General features: G+C 34.5%; 2 protein-coding genes across 2 annotated transcripts in view; both read right to left on the reverse strand.

The window, feature by feature from the left end:
* LOC106458209 (thyroid peroxidase-like) overlaps nucleotides 1-19,879 on the reverse strand; it is a 105,833-nt gene that overhangs the window by 53,799 nt on the left and 32,155 nt on the right. Inside the window, exons 3-7 of the mRNA XM_022384345.1 lie at nucleotides 8,722-9,023; nucleotides 7,081-7,208; nucleotides 4,498-4,712; nucleotides 2,694-2,864; nucleotides 1,992-2,366 (exon numbers count right to left, since the gene is read on the reverse strand). Coding sequence (XP_022240053.1) covers nucleotides 1,992-2,366; nucleotides 2,694-2,864; nucleotides 4,498-4,712; nucleotides 7,081-7,208; nucleotides 8,722-8,724 — 892 coding nt within the window. The 5' untranslated portion in view covers nucleotides 8,725-9,023. The remainder of the gene's footprint in view (nucleotides 1-1,991; nucleotides 2,367-2,693; nucleotides 2,865-4,497; nucleotides 4,713-7,080; nucleotides 7,209-8,721; nucleotides 9,024-19,879) is intronic.
* The window catches only part of LOC106458210 (variant surface antigen F-like), a 2,892-nt gene continuing 2,403 nt past the window's right edge, over nucleotides 19,391-19,879 (reverse strand). Inside the window, exon 2 of the mRNA XM_013917685.1 lies at nucleotides 19,391-19,834. Coding sequence (XP_013773139.1) covers nucleotides 19,391-19,834 — 444 coding nt within the window. The remainder of the gene's footprint in view (nucleotides 19,835-19,879) is intronic.

Here is a 19,879-nt window from a genome sequence, read left to right on the forward strand (position 1 = left end):
TACAGAATTCCCCCGGTCACTTTAACTTAACTACTTTTATAAACACACGCTATAACTCACAGCGATTAATACACTTTACTTACGGTGCCTACTGTTCGCTTGACTCAATTATTTCTTTTCAATCTATCTCCGGCTTATATACTAAAAAAAGAGGGCGTCTAGCAAACGCTGGGACATTCGTGAGGTTCCCCGATCTTTCTAGAAACTCCAGCGCGCATGCTCCCAGCGTCGCGTGACTTCCGCGGTCGTAACAATATGTAAGTATAATTTTTGAATAACTCAAAAACTGGATACAATATAAATAAAATGGAAAATAATATTTATTCACAAAAAACATCAAAGTGACGAGTGCACTGAAGAGAGGACAGCAATTTTACTGGAGGTAAAAGAACTTATAAGAGTCTCTGTTGAGTTTGTTAAGAACTTGTTCCAGAACATAGCCTTATATGCAAGATTCTATAATGTCCTACCTTTCAATGCACTTGTGATACTCACGTCATTGATGGTCATTCTAATAGAAAAATTATGAAGGATATATTCCAAAGCAGCGGTTCTGAAACTTTAGAAACCCAAAGACCCCTTTTAATTTATTTTTTTCTGAAAACCCCAAACGTATCGATGTTTTTTGCTTGGAAACAGAAATGTTCCATGTACCTGAAAAGCTGTATTCCAAAATTAAATTTTGAATTCCTATAAATTTAATTTTACGAAAAGTATTTTTAATTTTATGAATAATATTTTTATAACATGTTTATGAAATTTTGACCATGACACTCGGACGCCCTGGAATACCCTCGAGGACCCCTGGGGTCCGCAGATGCCAGTTTAAGGAACGTTGTCCTAAAAACATCACCAAAACTTCCAGTGATAAAGATGACGAAGAACAACAGGTAACTAGAGCAAAAGGAACTTAGTCACATTTCTTGACTAACACTTTACTTATAAAACTAGCAAAGTGCCAGGGAAACAAAATAAACAAATATTCATGAAAAGCTATTTTTAAGTTTTAAAAGTTCAAGGTAGATAAATAACAAAAATTAAAAAAGTAATAGCTCCAAAGAGTTAAACACTGAACCTTAAAAAATATATGGCTGATGGCACTGTCTTTCTGTGCTCAATATTGAAAGGGGAAAGCAGAAAAAGATACAGATATCAAAAACCAAAAGGGCACTCTCAAGTTTTTGCACTGCCTCACATTATAAAAAAAGATAAGAAAGAATCAAACTTCCCCTGCTAAACCTATTGGTGACTTCTTGCTACACTGTCTTAAAAATTATAGAAACCACTATTTCTTATGACAAATATAATTCGAAAGAAGAAAAAACAGACAAAAAGTGAAATTACACGTGTATTTGATTTAGATGACCCAGCTAAGTGGCTCAAAAATGCGTCAGTTGTTGAGTGAAATGGGTCTAGTACAACTGCAAACATTTGACTTTCCAAAAGAAAATAAAGGAATGAAATCCAAAACAATTTATTACACACAACGACGACTTAGCGATGAAAAAGGAGTATCAAGACATTGGGTATTCGATCACACGAATTTCAGTGTTTGATTTTGCTACACGACTTTCAGAACAGTGGAATTTTCAATGTCATGAAACAGGATAAGGTCTGAAAAAGTTGTCAGCACTTTTAAATCGTCGTATAAATCAGTAGATCATATCGAGACATTTCAAAAGTGAAATAATTATATCCTTAACTGAAAATGAAACGAAAAATCGGTAGGGAAAATGCGCGTCTTGGTTAGCTTGGTCTATTAATTTATTTCTTAGAATTGTAAAACAATAACAACAACTCTACCTAGGCCTACCCTTTTACTTTTGAAAGATAAAATCAGCTGGTTTACCTTGCTCTGCAACTTTATCTATAGAAAATTAAAACAACTAGTTTACTTAGATTTGTCATTTAACTTCTACAAAAATTGACAATTACTCGATATTCTGGCGATCTCTTTTTTGCATAACATAGTCAGATAAAAGCTACTTTACCTGCCAAAAAACATTTTACTCTTCTACCAGCTCGGCAGTCTGTCATTTGGTATTCAGGTGGAAGCAACTCTTTCCCTGACTGGGATATTTGTGTTTGTAGGAGTCCACCATAAGACTCTCGAAGGAGAGACGATTCTTCTAAAGAGGAACCATAAATTGACGATCCATCCAGAAAAGCTGTGACCTGATTTGTCTGTTCCCTAGGTCCAAGAGTACACCCAACTCTAGGTGAGGTACAAGAACGAATATACTCCATACAAAATTGTCTATATGGACCAAAGGTAGGATCATCTTGTGAAGTAGCAACTGGAAGACATTCTGGGTGGAAATTTTTTCTAGAAACACCACAACACTTGATTCTGTGACCCTGAAACCCTGAAAGAAGATTCTCAGTGGGGTATCATGAAAATTGTTTTACGGATCCTAAGAAAGCAGTTATATCTGCATAATAGATACTGAGCGATATCAGTCAAAACTAAGCAGTTTTGTTTATTCTGAATTATAAAATATTTTCATCAAGAAACAATTTTATAACACTTATTAATAAATATCTCTTCTTGATATAGTTTAGAGAAAGTTGTTGCTGTTGATGTTCAATGTTACTTAATCGGTTTTCTAATGTCTTGGTTCTTATTCAAAATGTTTTGTTCACTGAAATAAAAATATAAACAATGTCAGGTTCGCTATATTTTCGTTTCTTACCAGCAGTCTGAGCAGTGTGTGCTATATCGTGAAAAATTAGTTCTCCAAAGACAGCCATCACTGTTGTTAAGTGCGAATGAAGTCGCTCAACATCCTTATGGACAGTCAAACTGACCTCACGTGCGCTTGGAAGAGATTCCGTGGTGACAGACTGACGAGGAATGCTGATGCCTGATCATAAGCAAACAAAACGAAAAATAGGAAAGAATGTTTCAGTTAAAGCCTTGATACAACAATTTTTAAACTATACATCAGAATTTTGGAAAAATGTACTTTTCAGACAGTCTTCTGTTTTTAATTATTAAGAACCATTTTTGTTTTGGTCAACAGCTAATGTTCATTGTAATAACTAGGTTTTATATTTATCACGTATGAATAAAAATTGTCTTACCTTCCTTGTCATCATATTTCTCATTATGCAACTTAACACAAACAAAGTGAAATTATATTGTTCTTTCGTGTTTTACTTTTTCATTCATATTTCAGTTTTTATCATAAATTTAAACTTTCGTAATAATTTTTTAACACGCTAAAACGACCTTCTAAATCTTTCTGTCTGTCATCTGTCGTGATGGAATGGAAACAGTACATTGTTTTGTTGCTTTTATTTGTTTGTAGTTAAGCACGAAGCTGCACAATGGGCTATCTATGCTCTGCCCACCACGTGTATCAAAACCCGGTTTCTAGCGTTGTAACTCCACAGACATACCGCTGGGCCACAAGGGGGAGATATGTTGTTTTTCTCTGGGTGATTCTAACGTATATCAATGTATGTATCCTAAAAAAGTATTATAAGACAATTTATAAATGAACGCAAATATATGGTTCTGTAAAAATACTGAAAATATTTCAGGCTGAAACTAGTAGCTGAGAAAAATTAATATATTTTTTTCTAACTTTATATTAAGTATGTGATTCTTTTATGTTTTTTCTTTGTTGTTGTTTTGCCAAATTACCAAGAGTTATCTAGAAATTATGTATTTCTTTAAACTAATTTGTATTTTCTTCTAAAATTTATTAAGAAAGGGATAATTTAGACTGTGCCACCTGAGACGTTGCTTTTCAACAGTAATAGCCCCCAGTGGCATGGCGGTATGTCTACGGATTTACAATGCTAGCCCCCCCCCCCTCCAGTAGCACGGAGGTATGTCTGTGGACTTATAACGCTAGAAACCGGTTTTCCATACCCGTGTTGGGCAGAGCACAGATAGCCCATTGTGTAGCTTAACTTCAAACAAACAAACAATACAATGCTATAAACCGGGTTTCGATACACGTGATGGGCAGAGCATAGATAGCCCATTGTGCAGCTTCGTGCTTAACTACAAACAAACAAACAACAATAATAGGGGTGTAGGTTGGTTTTGTGGTAGAGCTCTGGATTTAGGAGCTAGTGAGTCGGGTTCAAATTCTTGCGATACAATAAAATATTACCCGCACTTTGTAGGTGGGTTATAAAAGTGATATACAATCCGTTAGAATGGATGGTGGGTGAAAAGGGCTGCTGACTGCTTGAAATCCCTCTGGTAAGTTTAAAATTAGGGACGGGGGCAGATAGCCTTTAGCAGCTTTGCCATACATGCAAATTCCATGGTAGTAATAAATCAAGTGAATTGAGACGTTTACAGGCTCTGTAGCAGCTATTTGGAGAACTTGGTGGTGTTGAATACAGTTTGATCATAATAACGATTCCTGTGTTAGCATCGGTCATTCAGTCAAGAGCTTCTTTCTGATGATGCGAATTTCTTTAATAGCGTCAAAAATATAATGATGTTTTTGTATCACGAGGAAAATGGTAACTTACCATCCAGATAGTCAGGGGGAAGAAAGCGCACGTAGTGAGTGTTGGCATTTCCCCATGTAGGATGCACTACATTGTTACAATAACCACTCAGGGCACGATATTTACTCGGTTGGCAAGGGGAGTCCACTTGTAAAGGGCATGCTCGACCTAGCTCAGTGTTCCGGATGTCGACTGTTGGTAAAGCGAAAACAACCTGATCACGGTTCAGGTGATACCTGTTAAAAAAGACAGTAATATACAATTTAACCCTTAACTAATAGAATGAGATCTACATGGTTTCCAGAGATTTTCTTTTGTTAATGATTTGTTTTGTATTTGCAATAACATTTGATTTTATTGCAATTTCATCCGTCAGTTGATACTTCTGAATAAAATGAAATGCTTTTTAAACATTGGTATTGGTATTTTCAACCTGAACAACATTTCATACGTAGGTGGACTAAATGGCCAGGTTAGAGACTCCTGGGATTCGGGTATAGCCTTAGTTATTTTGAACTACTTGCTAGAGGGAAAGCAGCATGTCAACAACAACCGTGATAGCAAGAGCTTTATTCGACTTTGAACCGAATAACATTGACTGACTGTTCTTATAATGCTCCCACAGATGAAAGTTCAGGGCATGTTTAGCAGCATCGTCAACCTTAGACCTGTAGATATGCAGCCTGACTCACTAACCAATGGCTCACTCCCGAACCTCTTTTTTTTAACAAATTAAAATTTGTCTTAAAAACATAGTTTGATGTCTGTGTGACACTACTTAAAATTATTCAAGTATTATAAGGTTGTTTGTTTGTGTGTTTGTTTATGGCAAAGCTACTAATGCTATCTGCCACAGTCCCTAATTTTGAAATGCAGACCAGAGATAGAAGGTAACTAGCCTGCAACACCCATCATTAACTCTTGGGCTACTATTTACCAGAGAAAAGGGGAATTAACGGTTATATTATAACGCCCTATGGCTGAAACAACGAACATGTTCGGCGCTGGGTTTCGATCTCACGACCTGCAAATTGCAAATCTAGTGCCCTAACCACCAGGTCATGCCAGGCCAGTTATCTGCTGAAGTATTTGTTTTTTTTTTAACATTGCTGTTTATCAAATATTATTGTTTTACTAGTATATTTTTTTAATTGATTACTATCAGTAAATTATGGTTGTAACTTTTTCTTGAAGTATAAAATTATTTGTTTAAAATTCAGAAGTAATGACATAAAGTATAATTTTAGTAGATGCTCTTAAATTTGTTATTAGGCTTTTTTAACTGTGATATATCTAGGATTCTGATCCTAATGATTTCCACGTATTCAGAGCACAATCTTGTAGCACATATTATTTAACTAAAATTCTCTAATGATACCATTTCAAATTACGAATAAATAAAATGAGTTTGGTCATGCCTTTCCTACTTTCTTAGTTATCATGTATAATAATGCCAAGTTCCCCCCGTTGTGACAGCGATAAGTTTATGGACTTACACCGTTAAGATACAGGGTTCGATTCCCTGCAGTAGCCACAGCAGATATCCCAATGTGTCTTTGTTCTAAAAGCAAACAAATAAATAATGCTAAACCCAAGCCTGTGGTTTTATTAAATGTTTAATATAATAACTAAATAATTCATTTTTTAGCGCTGTTGGATATGTCTTGCGATTTGCCAAACCATAGAGTTGCATTAATTCTCTAAGTAAAAGAATAGCCAAGCTCAATACTGAATTGATATGAAAGTAGTTTAGAATATAATAATGTTGAGCTTAGAATTACTGGATGTAGGGGACTCTATTATCATCTATAAACATCTTGGCGTGATAAGTTTTTCTTTAAAAAATGGGGCAGTATGCTTTGGATTAAGATAACATTAGATCATAATACGATTTATAAGGAAAACTACAAGGAGGAAGAAGTTATCATGGGTATATTTTACTAACTCATTGGTTGTGTAACTATTGTATATGGCCGTAATATAGACAAGTGTAGTTGCCTTAGTGATCAAAATGTCAGATCGAAGGTCCGGGTTGAAACGGGATTCCTCTGAAAACGCTCCGTGCTTTCAGCTGTGGCGCGTTATAAAAGTGATAGTCAACCCATTTATTCTATTCAAAGACTCGAACAACCGGTATTGTTGGTTGGCTGTCTTCCAATTTATCAGTCGTATAAAATTAAAGGCGCCTATAGCTAAATTCTAGGGGCTGTATGTAACCCTGGTCGCTTAGCTTATGCATGTATAAGATGCCGTTTAGGTTGAAAATTCTAATTCGGCTGAAATGTCTAGTTATTTATATTGTACATGGATATGGACCTAGATATTTATGTTGAACACGCTCAGAAAATAAAGATTATTTAAAACTAAATATCGCTTGCTTAGATTCTATGGTATTTAAATATTCTATCTATTGTTTTTCTGTTGTACTTACTTATAATCATCAATATTATAATATAGTAATGATTGTAATACTTCAAAAGTTATTCATCAATCTTTGTGACAGAAGAATATGTCCAAACGTAAATGGAACTGAAGTTTTAAAACAAATCAGCCATTTGATAGCTTCGCAAAAAGCACTTCCATAATAGATAAACGTAATCTTACTTGTTAGCAATTATTCGTGTAGTTTCTTCTGCAAGTAAGGCATGATGGGAAACGTTATAGGCGAATACTTTAGTTTTTGCAGTAGCTGCAGCGAACCAAGCAGGTGTTCCTGGTTTCAACACAGACACCTTAAAACAAAAATAAATATCCATTTCATTCAGCATAACATCTAAAAAAAGTGATAAAATTTCAAGAACTCAGTATAACACTAAATAAACCAAAGTGAAAAGTTCGTGATATTTAGCATTAATTCTGAAACCTTCTCCACTATAGACTTCAAATATGACAAGAAAAATACATGTGAATGATTTATATATTCTGATAGTTTTTATTGCACTACATTTAGATCATGGAGTCGCTTGTAGTAATGTTGTACATCTCACATATCTCCTGTTGCCACATGGCGTTAACCGGTGTTTCCCTTGCATAAATTAAATCGCCTGTACACATTAATATAACTGTGGTAATATATCACTCAAAGGTACATAAGACGAAATGTGGCAGCAAGTGACCACTGATCAAATGATGGATGAGCTCAAAATGTAATTTGTGGCTCACAAATTATTTCTATGAGTCAGTTGGGGAGTAAGATATTACCAAAATTACTTGGATAAAGATTTTATGAAATAATATTGTTTAATGTTTAGCTTTCCTTAAACATTGTCCAATTCAATACATGTTGAGATAATTACAATAATAATACACTCATGATCGCTTAAAAAATACATGAGAAAAATTCACAGTCATCAAGACCAGGGAAAAATATACTGTGTCTATCTAGTATCTAACGTGTTTTTGCAGCAAAAGCATTTATGACCAGAAATTATCAAGTTTCAGAGCTTAATGGATTCTGTCTACTATTAATCTGTTTACCGAGGTTCTCGTTGTGTACCAGATGATGTAGAATGTCGTGAAGCTCTGTTTTGACTTGAGATACCTTTTTTTTGAAAAAACTTTGTTTTCTGTGTCTTTTTATCATTCACTTTATTTCAATGCTTTCGGTGTCAGCTATAATTGCATAATCTATGAAGGAAAAACCAAAAATAAAAAGCTGTCAATTTTAATAAAAGTATCTCAATTACGAAACATTAATTGAGCTTAACAAATGCTGAATAACATTTCGAAAACAATAGGTATAAGAAATTTCATTAACCCCCTCCGTGTCAGGCTATTCTTGGAAATGAGCTAAAAAAATCAAGTTTTCTTATTTCACTTCTTTGATAGCCTATGCTGATATGTTAAAGAAACAAAAGTTCTTTTATGATCTGTTTTTATGTTTTTGGAAAAATATATACTTGATAAATAAATGCTACATATCTGGATTTATACGTGATATATATTATGTCAATGAACGTACAGTACAGAGTAGGAATGCTTTGCTCCAATGTTTATGATATACAATTCAGAATAAATCTGATAGAGATCAGCACAAGCAGCATTTCCAATGCCATCTAGCGAACAATATTTATAATACATGATAACATGCGAATAAACTCTGGCAAATAATTGAAAATACGGCGAGAAATGGTTGACCTGAATTAACTCGGGAATATCACGGAAGAGGTTACATCTTATTTAATTACGATTAGTTTAATAATTTTCATTGATAAATGAGTGAATTTCATGATTTGAAAACTTTACCATTTTCGTGGATCCTTGGTTCAAAAATTTCGAATCGATCTCTGACGATTTCACTTGCTTGTTGAATAAAATGGTCCATTTCCCGAAGTGTAATTTGAGGGAATTCAGATCTATTACGCCCTAAGTTGAATTTCTGTGGTTGTCTAGAAGGAAAAGATGTTGATGCTTGACGCTTTTCAACCCCATGGTTAATACTAACACTATCTTTATCTTCTTTAGGTATGGAAACATCAACAATATCCACGGCAACAACAAACACCAAGAGGACAACACCAACTGTTGCATGTAAACATCTTCGTTGTCTGTGATTTAAAACAAATAAATAAGTTACTTCAGAAGTCTTTTAAATATAGAAATAATCAATTTATAAACAATTAACTGCTCTTTGTAACAAATAGAGAATTTTGTAATACTTCAATACTTTAGCAACAAGTATTATTTATTACGCTTGTTTGTTTGTATTTTTAGTATTTATGTACAAAGCTACAAAATGGGCTATCTGTGCTCTGCCCACCACGGATATCGAAACCCGGTTTTTACCGTTGTAAGTCCGCAGACATACAGCTGTGCCACTGGGGGCTTTTATTACGCAGTAATTTAGTATCAATGCTACAGTTAGCACACAGGATTACATACAAAAGTTGTAATGGTTTTCAAACGAGACCTAAAACTCGAGCGCTTTCCAATAGTTCAACATTCTTCTTTAGTATATCCTTTGTTATTCTATTGTTACGTATCTGCTCGTTTGATAATTTCTCGTAAAAATTCTTTCCGAGAAGCTTCAGCGATACAAGTCCTTTCTTAATAAAAACTGGTTTATTCTTTCTCGTTACAGACTTTGTAATACACTTAATTTCCACAGTCACTTTAACTTAAACGCGCGCTATAATTCACAACGAACGATTCACGCACTTTTCTTACTACCGCGCTTGACTCAATTGTCCTTCTCTATCTCTGCCTGTGTGCAATTCTATCCCGATTCATTGTCTGAGAGTTGAATACGTTATATTAAAACTATTTTGGAACCTCATGACGTCGTTATAGTCAATCTCGCCACGTCCAGTCATGCACTGTCTGACGACATGAATAGACAATAGACTTGCAGCGTAGTTTCCTTTGTAAGAGACTCAGTCGTAAGGCTGTTATGTACAAAGCACATAACTTATTACTTCCTGCATACTTTCTATGATCTATCTTGTGCATAAGGACGACGGTTTTACAGCACCTGTTTCAACAGTCTGATCGTTCAGAAATTCATATAGAGGCTGTATCCGGTGACTTGACTGGTATGTCTTCGCATGTAATAGCATGAATACTTATTTCATTCTCCAGGTTCTTGTGGTCTATGAACAGATATGTCATAGAAACAGCTTGTGTATATGTGACTTGTGCTAGTTTTTCAAATGGAGATCCTTCTTGATCATGTTGAGTACTGTTTCCTGGGGCACGTGAAAAGCTTTACTGACCTTTATGTTCGAAGATTCTCTCCTGTTACAAAATGCCGTATTTTTTCTACTGTGGCTGGTGTAGAGGTCTCTTTCTGGATGGTTCTACTGAACCTAATCGACTTATATTCCATTATTTTCCAATGTTATTAAATATAAGAGATATCCCCGTCTTGAAAAATCTAAATCCCTGATCTGAACACATCTTGACGGTCTGAATGTATAAATATTTTGTGTCAGAAAGAGCTGTTACACACCTTTTCCAAAAACGATCATACTATACCTAGGAAACGCCAAAGAATGTAAAAATATAGTTTCGATACATTCTGTTCTTCTGCAACTTTATATCAGCCGCGGTTGTCATGTGACTTGATGATTTGAATATTTAAAATCGCGTACAAGTTGCAGCCATCAAATAATTGCATCGTTAAGCGATTCAAAAGTTCCGTATTTAAGATTCAAAACTTGAAGCCATCAGATTATTTGTATTGTTAAAAGACAGATATCATCTTGTTTTTAAGAAGCACAGCTGAAAGCCATCACTTAGTTTATCGGTAAGTAACGTAATAATTATTGATGTAGAAATTCCTAATTTTAAGATTCACGTCTTGAAGACATCAAATTAAATGCAACGTTAAGTGTTATAGAGGCTTTTATCTTTAAGATACAGCTTGAAGTCTTTAAATCAGATGTATTGCCAAATGATGTCGACGTTTCTGGCTTTAAAATACATAATTTGAAATTTACAAATAGTTGCATTGTTAAGTGATGTAGAAATTTCTGTTTATAAGATACCTAGTTTACACTCATGCAACAATTGCATAGTACTGTGATGTAGTAAGTCATTAGTTGTAACACACATAGCTTAAGTTATAAGCTAATTTCATCATTCAATAACATAAATGTTTTTTGTTAAGATACACAGCTTAAGGTCATCAGATGAAATAAAAGTTAAGTAATATCATATGGACAATGTGTGTTTTGTAGGACGTGATAGTTTGTGCATTTTAAAGTTAAACAAGGTCAATTTTATGAATAGGAACGGAAGCAAGTCGAGGTATCTTCTTGTTTTATAGATTATGCGGATAAATATCGAATGAACTCGTCAAGAATATGCATATTTTACCTATAAACTACCAAGACATATATAGGCCGAGTATGGCTAAGTGGTTATCGTGCCAGACTGTGAATCAGAGGGTCCATGGGCTGAGTACCTTGGTCTCAAAATCGTGCTTCGCACTTTAGGATGACAGTCAAATCCTACTATTTCATAAGAATAGCCTAACAATTGCCATTGGGTGCTGTTCATTATTTAGCTTCCTTTTAGTCTATTAGTTAAAAGTTAGAGACGGTTAGCGCAGAACGCTGTGTAGCTGTGCGCGAATATTCAAAACAGATCAAAATATATAAATACAAATATAATAATATAACCGGATACTTTAGTAACAAGTCAACCGAACAATAACTTAAGCTTTACAAATTACGTGTTTATTATGAAAGATATCCATCTCACTATGCAACATTGTGATATTAAGTTGATAGATTAATTACACTTAGAAACTTTGTCCTGTTTTAAATAAGAGATTCGTTTGACAGATTCAGATTAGAAACACCTTATGAGAATAATGAAAACCTTACTTATTAATCCTATCTTGATAGAAAGCATTAATAGACATGTACGATACTAGGAAACCTAAAGAATAACTAAAACCTTGCATATTATAAAAAATAGAAATAAAAGAAAAATTACAAACTGACAGCCACTAATTTCCTTTTTGATACAATATAACAACATAACTCATAAAACCCAGATGCTTGTTTGTTTGTAGTTAAGCACAAGGCTACACAATAGGCTATCTGTGCTCTGCCCACCATGGGTATCGAAACCCGGTTCTAGCGTTGTAAGTCCGCAGGCATACCGTTGTGCCACTGGGGTGCAACTCAGATGCTTCAAGGGGTTTCGCTCTCCTTGATCCCTTTGTGTATATATTTTTTTAAATGTTAGCAGCTCCCCTGTATATTATCTTTCTAAATGGATTAGTTCAGTAAACAAGTAGAATACTGAGACATCTAGGTATTACCCAAAATATTATAGTGAGGAAATGTTAAACAGACATACTTTAACCCTTTCTTTCCAAATACTTTCAATTATATGTCGAAAACACGTAGCCAACAACTACAGAATGAGGTGTTGTAAAACCAATCCACCTAATTCTAAAAGTTGTGTAGTCTGTGCATGCACGTTTTTATATAGTTATCTTATAAATATACATATGTATATATTACGTTTCCCTGTGCTTGAAAATGCTAATGCTGGTTTAAGGACCTCTTTACTTTCACAAGTAATAATTTCTTGCGTCATTAATTATTTTAGAAAAATACGATCTCGTTCCAAAATAATGTTGAAATATAACAGATTATTTTAGACCAGTGGTCGGCAACCTATGACCCGCGGGTCACCTAGTGACCCACTGGGAAAATTTTGGTGACCCAGTAAACAATTTTTAATATCTCTAAATTTCGTAGCCAAAACCAAAATATGCGTCTCTTAAATGTTTAATACACCGATTTCATAGAGATGAACTCTGCATAGCAGTAATATACATTATGTATTGATTATGTATTATGCATGTAAATTAACTGCATTATTTCTTCTCTTTTGTTAGGTAACCAAGTACTTTGGTATCAATTTGAGAAAATAAAAAGTCTGATCCCATAATTAATATGAGTGCGCCAAAAGCCAAGACTGTTTCAAACTACATGGGAAAAAAGAAAAAGAGAAGCACTATATTTGGAGAAGTAATGTCGCTGTACATTGTATGTGCGAGCAGTTAAACTGTCACCACAGATTGTACATGAAAGACGTTCGCCAAGTTGAACACATCCATATGTACACATCTTTGAATGTATTCCAATTTGTCCTCAAGATCCATTTTTGTTTAATTAAAAACATTTAATCATTTTAATGACTTCCTTGATGCTGTTTCATTATCCCTGTAAGATTTGAGATATTTGGACGATAATTTGTCGTTTTTTAAAAGAACACATGACTCTGAATTTTCGTTAGTTAACCTGTTTCGCGATGAACTGATAATGAATTTATTTGGGAAAATACTTGTTCACATGAGTAGCTGGACCCAAAAGCTGATAATAAAGCGAAACCAACTTTCTTTATCGATAAAAACTTGGAGGGAAGTGATGCCCAACATGTAGCTATCATGCTTAAGTGATTTTCATCAGTTGTTTCAAGTTGTCTTCTTAAGGCCTTGAATTTGTCTGTCCATATTGTTGAATTTTTGAAGTCAATTAACTCCGTATCCAGGTCCAACACATTATCCTCCATTGTCCAGGCTTTATTATAAAACTGGACATAGGACCATGGGCTTTAAAGTTCTGAAATCTGGTTTCAAATTCGATTTGAATGGCATCAATGTAAGTTTTAAGCATATCTACTTCTGCATTTGTAATTTCTTCATGAGTTTTTACTGAAGGAAAATATTTAAATGTTTGTTTCTTTATGTCACCCTGGAATAGAACTGGCTTACAACAAAAACTTTTCCATGCTTCATAAAGTTTGAGAATTGTCTGTTCCTTACCCTGTAAGCGCAAATTCAACTCATTGAAATGATTAGTAATATCTGTTAAGAATTTTAATTTAAGAAGCCAATTTTTATCTTTGAGCTGAGGGAAACTTTCACCGATTTCACTCATAAATATTTCAATTGCATCAATGCATGCCACAAAGTGATTTAGAACCTTTCCTCTGCTTAACCAGCGAACTTCAGTATGCATTAATAAATCACTATATTCACAATCAATTTCTTCTAAAAATGTCTTAAATTTTCTGTGATTCAAGGCAGAACGAGCTATAATTGTGTTAGTAATTTTAATCACTACGCTCATCACTTCATTTAACTGTTTCGAGGAGGCTTTTGCACATACATTTTCTTCATGGATTATACAGTGGCCTTCCAAGTTCCTTCTGCAATAGCTTTACAAAGCCAACATGTTTTCCTAACATTGCTGGAGCCCCATCAGTTGTGACAGAAAATCATTTTTTCTTCCAATCAAAAATATTTCCATTTTCGAATTTAATGAATTCTTGAACTTTCTTTAAAATGTCAAAAACCTTTCGTTGTATCTAACATTGGTGACAGTACACACAATTCTTCATGAAGAACTGGAGAATTAATAGCTCCATAACGAGCAACTACTGCAAGCCTTGCAACGTTATTTATGTCAGTACTTTCATCCACAGACAAACTAACAACTTCGCTCATCAATAAATCATTTTGTAGCTGATTAGTAATATCCTTTGACATATCAGTAACACGGCGTTGTACGGTTCGAACAGATAAAGGCATTTCTTTTATTTTACTCAGGATTTCTTTTTCGTTTTGAAAATCGGAAAACAACTTTTCAGAACAGTCAAGAAAAATTTCTTTAAAAACTTCACCGTCAGTAAAAGGTTTACCATGCTTAATTAATCCAAGTGATGCAATAAAACTTGCGTATGTTGAATGTATTGAACTCACCAAATTGTGAAAAGCCCCTTTCTGTTTATTGAAATTGGAAGAACTGATTTTGTCCGTCTTTGGGGGTGCGTTTTAAGAAGAACTGATTTTGTTTGTTTGCTTTGTTCTTTCAGGGAGAAGTACTTTGCGTGCGCGATGTAAAAGAAAGAATGGCCAAATGAGAAATATATGTTTGAATTTTGCGATTTGCTTCTCGAACCTTAATTGTTTTTTTAAATGAGGTATTGTAAAGATTCAAAAGTTAAAGACATTACTAATAATTTTAGCTAGAAATTTTCCTATTCTTCCAATACTCTGTATACTGTTAGCACCAAAGTCTTTTCAATAATGGACGTAATAGTGGCATGGGTAAATACAAATAAGTATAGATGTGTGTATATATCTGGTATTTTCTACGTAGTGAATTGTAAGTACAATAATCTTGCTCTATCTAGTCTGATTGGCCCAATTGTAAATATTATGGACCCAATGATACTTGTATGCAAACATTTTTGTGGAAGTTGTTATAGAGAAACCTAAAATAAGAACATTAAAAACATGATATAGTAAATAGAATAATATTAGAATAATTTTCTATATCAGTACAACCCAAACTATTCTTTCAGTTCGACTCTTCTGTAATTCATTTTATAAAAACGTCTTTATTTTCTTTACAAAGTTCTTACGTATTGAACTTTCAATAAAATGTACCAAGTTCATGATTTTCGGTCATCAAAATTAACTGGACCATAAATGTATATAGCGCTTAACAAGCAAAGAAAAGCTAGATGTGTTTTTTTTTCGGTCATCAAAATTAACTGGACCATAAATGTATATAGCGCTTAACAAGCAAAGAAAAGCTAGATGTGTTTTTTTTTTCGGTCATCAAAATTAACTGGACCATAAATGTATATAGCGCTTAACAAGCAAAGAAAAGCTAGATGTGTTTTTTTTTCGGTCATCAAAATTAACTGGACCATAAATGTATATAGCGCTTAACAAGCAAAGAAAAGCTAGATGTGTTTTTTTTCGGTCATCAAAATTAACTGGACCATAAATGTATATAGCGCTTAACAAGCAAAGAAAAGCTAGATGTGTTTTTTTTTCGGTCATCAAAATTAACTGGACCACAAATGTATATAGCGCTTAACAAGCAAAGAAAAGCTAGGCTTTTTTTGTCTTTAATTTCACGTGTGTTAACAGAAATTATGTCACTAAAGTTTTTTTATAAATCTTGTTGCTGTAGGTTGTTTGTTTTACTGTTAACGTTCACAATTATTTCCTTCAAAGTAGTTTGTTATATTAGCAATTAAATAAAGAAAATACTTACCTTGTAGGCCTAATGCTTCTCAGATTAAAGTCATCAGGCCCACGGAGAGGACGGGGATGTCAGGGAAATTTCATTGAAGCCCACTGCCCTTCTGGAAGGGAATGCCGGAGAAGGCTAAAAAAATAAAAAATAATGTGATGGAAATAGGGAGTGGGGGAGACACGTACAATCCTTTCACGAAGCCCATGGAAGCTGTAGACAGCCCTGATAGCAATTACGCGTATATTACAGTTAAATAATAATAACATGAGTTTACTCTATTTTTCACGTGCGCTTGTCCATTAGTTTCATATCCAGGCATTGCTGGCCATCATTTCACAAGACTGACCTTGTTTTATTGACGCATCTCAGCGCTTCGTACATCACCCCGCTTAATAATGCAATGCATTGATGGTTTGGTGACGTAAGACTTTACTAGAGTAGGTCTCATTTTAGGATTTTAGGTGAAATGGGTTTCACTTCAGCTCTGGCCTTAATCTGAACAAATATTATCCAGTAGTTATCATACAAATATGATCGTATTATTCAAAAAACAAACTTCACAAAGTTGTGTATTTTCTTGGTTTGTTATCACACGTTAAATGTACGTTAGATCTAGGTAGCCCTGGAAATTACATGGGAAAGAAATAATAATAAGATGTGCACAACATAAATAGTTTTTCGCCATTTTCCCTCCCAGGCTCCGTATTAAATCAAATTTCCCCCCAATACTCTTTATATTACGTTACTTGTTTAATATATTCAGAACAGACAAAACAACTGTTGTTTTATATACTTATCTGATTATACCATGATAGGGTTAGGTTTATATTTATTGGTCGATAATTTTATATACAAATTGATGTGTTTCCAAATATCGTCTAGATCAGTGGTCGGCAACCTTTTTTACAAGTGAGTCATTTTTCAATTTTTTTCAGAAAAATTTTTGCTGGTGGGTCACATCACTTCTATTTTAGCTTGCATATTATATCAGAGTACATAAAACAAAAAAAAATATACAGATGGGATAATCCAATATACCTTAAATAGAGAATTACAAATTTATTATCATCAAATCTAAATTTACAACTTGAAAGAAATCATAAAATGTTAACAGAAAAAGTAAACACACATGTAAATAAAATGGAACCCTATCCCCAATAATTCGTTGCACCACATTAAACATCCCCAATAATTCGTTGCACCACATTAAACATCCCCAATAATTCGTGGCACCACATTAAACATCCCCAGTAATTCGTTGCACCACATTAAACATCCCCAGTAATTCGTTGCACCACATTAAACATCCCCAGTAATTCGTTGCACCACATTAAACATCCCCATCAGGATAGAGATCTGTTGAGAATTCGTTTGTTTTTTAACAAACTGTACTGGAAATTTGTGATAAAAACACTTAAACTGAATGTTTTTGTTTTTACATCCTTCTTATAGTTTGTCCTTTTCTGATATCGAATCAGAAGTGTGTAAAGTCCAACATGGGCAGATTAAGAAGAATGTGAAAAGAAAAATTATTTGCAGTCTAAGTGATTTTGATCATGACTATTGGCCCGGCATGGTCACGTGGTTAGGTCGCTCGACTCGCAATCTGAGGGTCGCGGGTTCGAATCCCTGTCCCACCAAACATGCTCGCCCTTTCAGCCGTGGGGGCGTTATAATGTGACGGTCAATCCCACTGTTCGTTGGCAACAGAGTAGCCCAAGAGTTGGCGGTGGGTGGTGATGAATAGTTGCTTTCCCCCTTGTCTTTCACTGCTAAATTAAGGATGGCTAGCACAGATAACCCTCGTGTAGCTTTGCGCGAAATTCAAAAACAAACGATGAGTATTAAGGCCCATTGAAAATATGCTTGCTGAAATATTACGTCATACAATTTTTTTTTACCATATCCTTACATGTAAGTTATATATATATATATCCATATCTGTAAATTATAATCAGGGAAATTTAGTTTTTTTATGCCTTTTTTTGTTGTTTTTTTGCTTCAAAATAAATAAATTAGGAACAACTTTTACACTACTTGGTGTTTAGGGCAGTCGACTCGGAAACTGCAGGTCGCGGATCCGAATCCCATCACCGAACATGCTCGCCCTTTCAACTGTGGGGGCAATATAATGTAACAGTTAATGCCAATATTTTTTAGTAAAGAGTAACCCAAGTTTTGGTGGTGGGTGGTGTTAACTAGCTATCTTCCCTCTAGTCTATCACTTCAAAATTAGGAACAGCTAGCACAGATAGCCCTAGAGTAACAAACTTTTATTGATATTAGATATAAAGCACGATGTGAAATTATTAAAGAATACTAAACTGATAACAAGTAAATGGTAAGAATTATCAAACCTTGCTAAATAAGTTAAGCCTAATATGTAGATTTTATACACCTATACAAACCAGCTATGTTAAGACTAATGTGTAATAGAAAATAACACTTAATCAGCGAAGAATTTAATCATTCAGTTGTCTATATCATAATAAACCTTTTTTTTTATATTTCTCAGAAATATGTCTACTAACAAACACCCGTCGAGTAGCCAGTGTCCGAGCGGAAACGTATTGCCACTTATTCTCTCTCTCTGTGGACCACTTCAATGCTGTTCTGGACCTATTTCCCGTGATGCGGCGGACTATGGAATCCATTGCTGCTGAAAGACTTAACAAAATTGGGAAAAATCCGAACATTGTCAGTCAAAGAGAGGACTTTCAGAGCGACCTCAAGACGGTGAATGCTATTATTCGTTCTGCGCAGACTCCAGAGAGTGATGACTCCACTCAGGAGGATGGTAAACCTTGTCGTCAAAAGAACGAACGATCCATAGCTGCAGCTTTAAAATGTACCATTCCACGACCTAAGTCAGAGAGCTGCTTCCCCCAGATTGACTTTAGACGAAATGAAACTCGACCCATTCATCATTCGGAAACGTTCTACCATTCTCCAAGTAGGCCTAGCACCCCGGCTGATTTAAATAGATATTCATGAAAAGAAAAATTTAACTTACATTTATATATACCTTTACAAGACTTTAAACATCCTAATGTCGCTAAGTGTTTATTTGTATAAAAACTGGAGACATTTCGTCTTTGGCGACAGATATAAAACCAAGATCTAGTGAAAGCGAACTGTTGTTACTGAGTTATTATTAAATTCGTCAAATTCGTGTATCAAAAACCTGAGGACACTTCATTGAAAAATTCCAACAAATAATTGTTAATTGTGGGTGATTAATACTGATGATTTTATGGTTTCCTTTCGGATAAAAACTTGAGAATTGTTTGGAAATAAAAGTCCGATGATCACGCTAATAATAATAGTGTGTAGTATCAAATTACCCATTGAAGGTAACAAGAACTGATCTTTAATTGGCTTACATAATGTATTGTCCGCTAACGTACTGAACGTCTTTTGGAATGTGGTTTAAGAAAAGCTGATGTTTGTCCGTCTTTGGGAGTGCGTTTTAAGAAGAACTGATTTTGTCCATCTTTGGGAGTGCGTTTTAAAAAGAACTGATTTTGTCCGTCTTTGGGAGTGTGTTTTAAGAAGAACTGATTCTGTCCGTCTTTGGGAGTGCGTTTTAAAAAGAACTGATTCTGTCCGTCTTTGGGAGTGCGTTTTAAAAAGAACTGATTCTGTACGTCTTTGGGAATGCGTTTTAAAAAGAACTGATTCTGTACGTCTTTGGGAATGCGTTTTAAAAAGAACTGATTTTGTCCGTCTTTGGGAGTGTGTTTTAAGAAGAACTGATTCTGTCCGTCTTTGGGAGTGCGTTTTAAGAAGAACTGATTCTGTCCGTCTTTGGGAGCGCTTTTAGAAGAACTGATTTTGTACGTCTTTGGGAGTGCGTATTTAATTGTTTAATGAGGTGCAACGAATTA

The sequence above is a fragment of the Limulus polyphemus genome, unplaced genomic scaffold (genome assembly GCF_000517525.1).
Source record: "Limulus polyphemus unplaced genomic scaffold, Limulus_polyphemus-2.1.2 Scaffold429, whole genome shotgun sequence".
Taxonomy (NCBI): domain Eukaryota; kingdom Metazoa; phylum Arthropoda; class Merostomata; order Xiphosura; family Limulidae; genus Limulus; species Limulus polyphemus.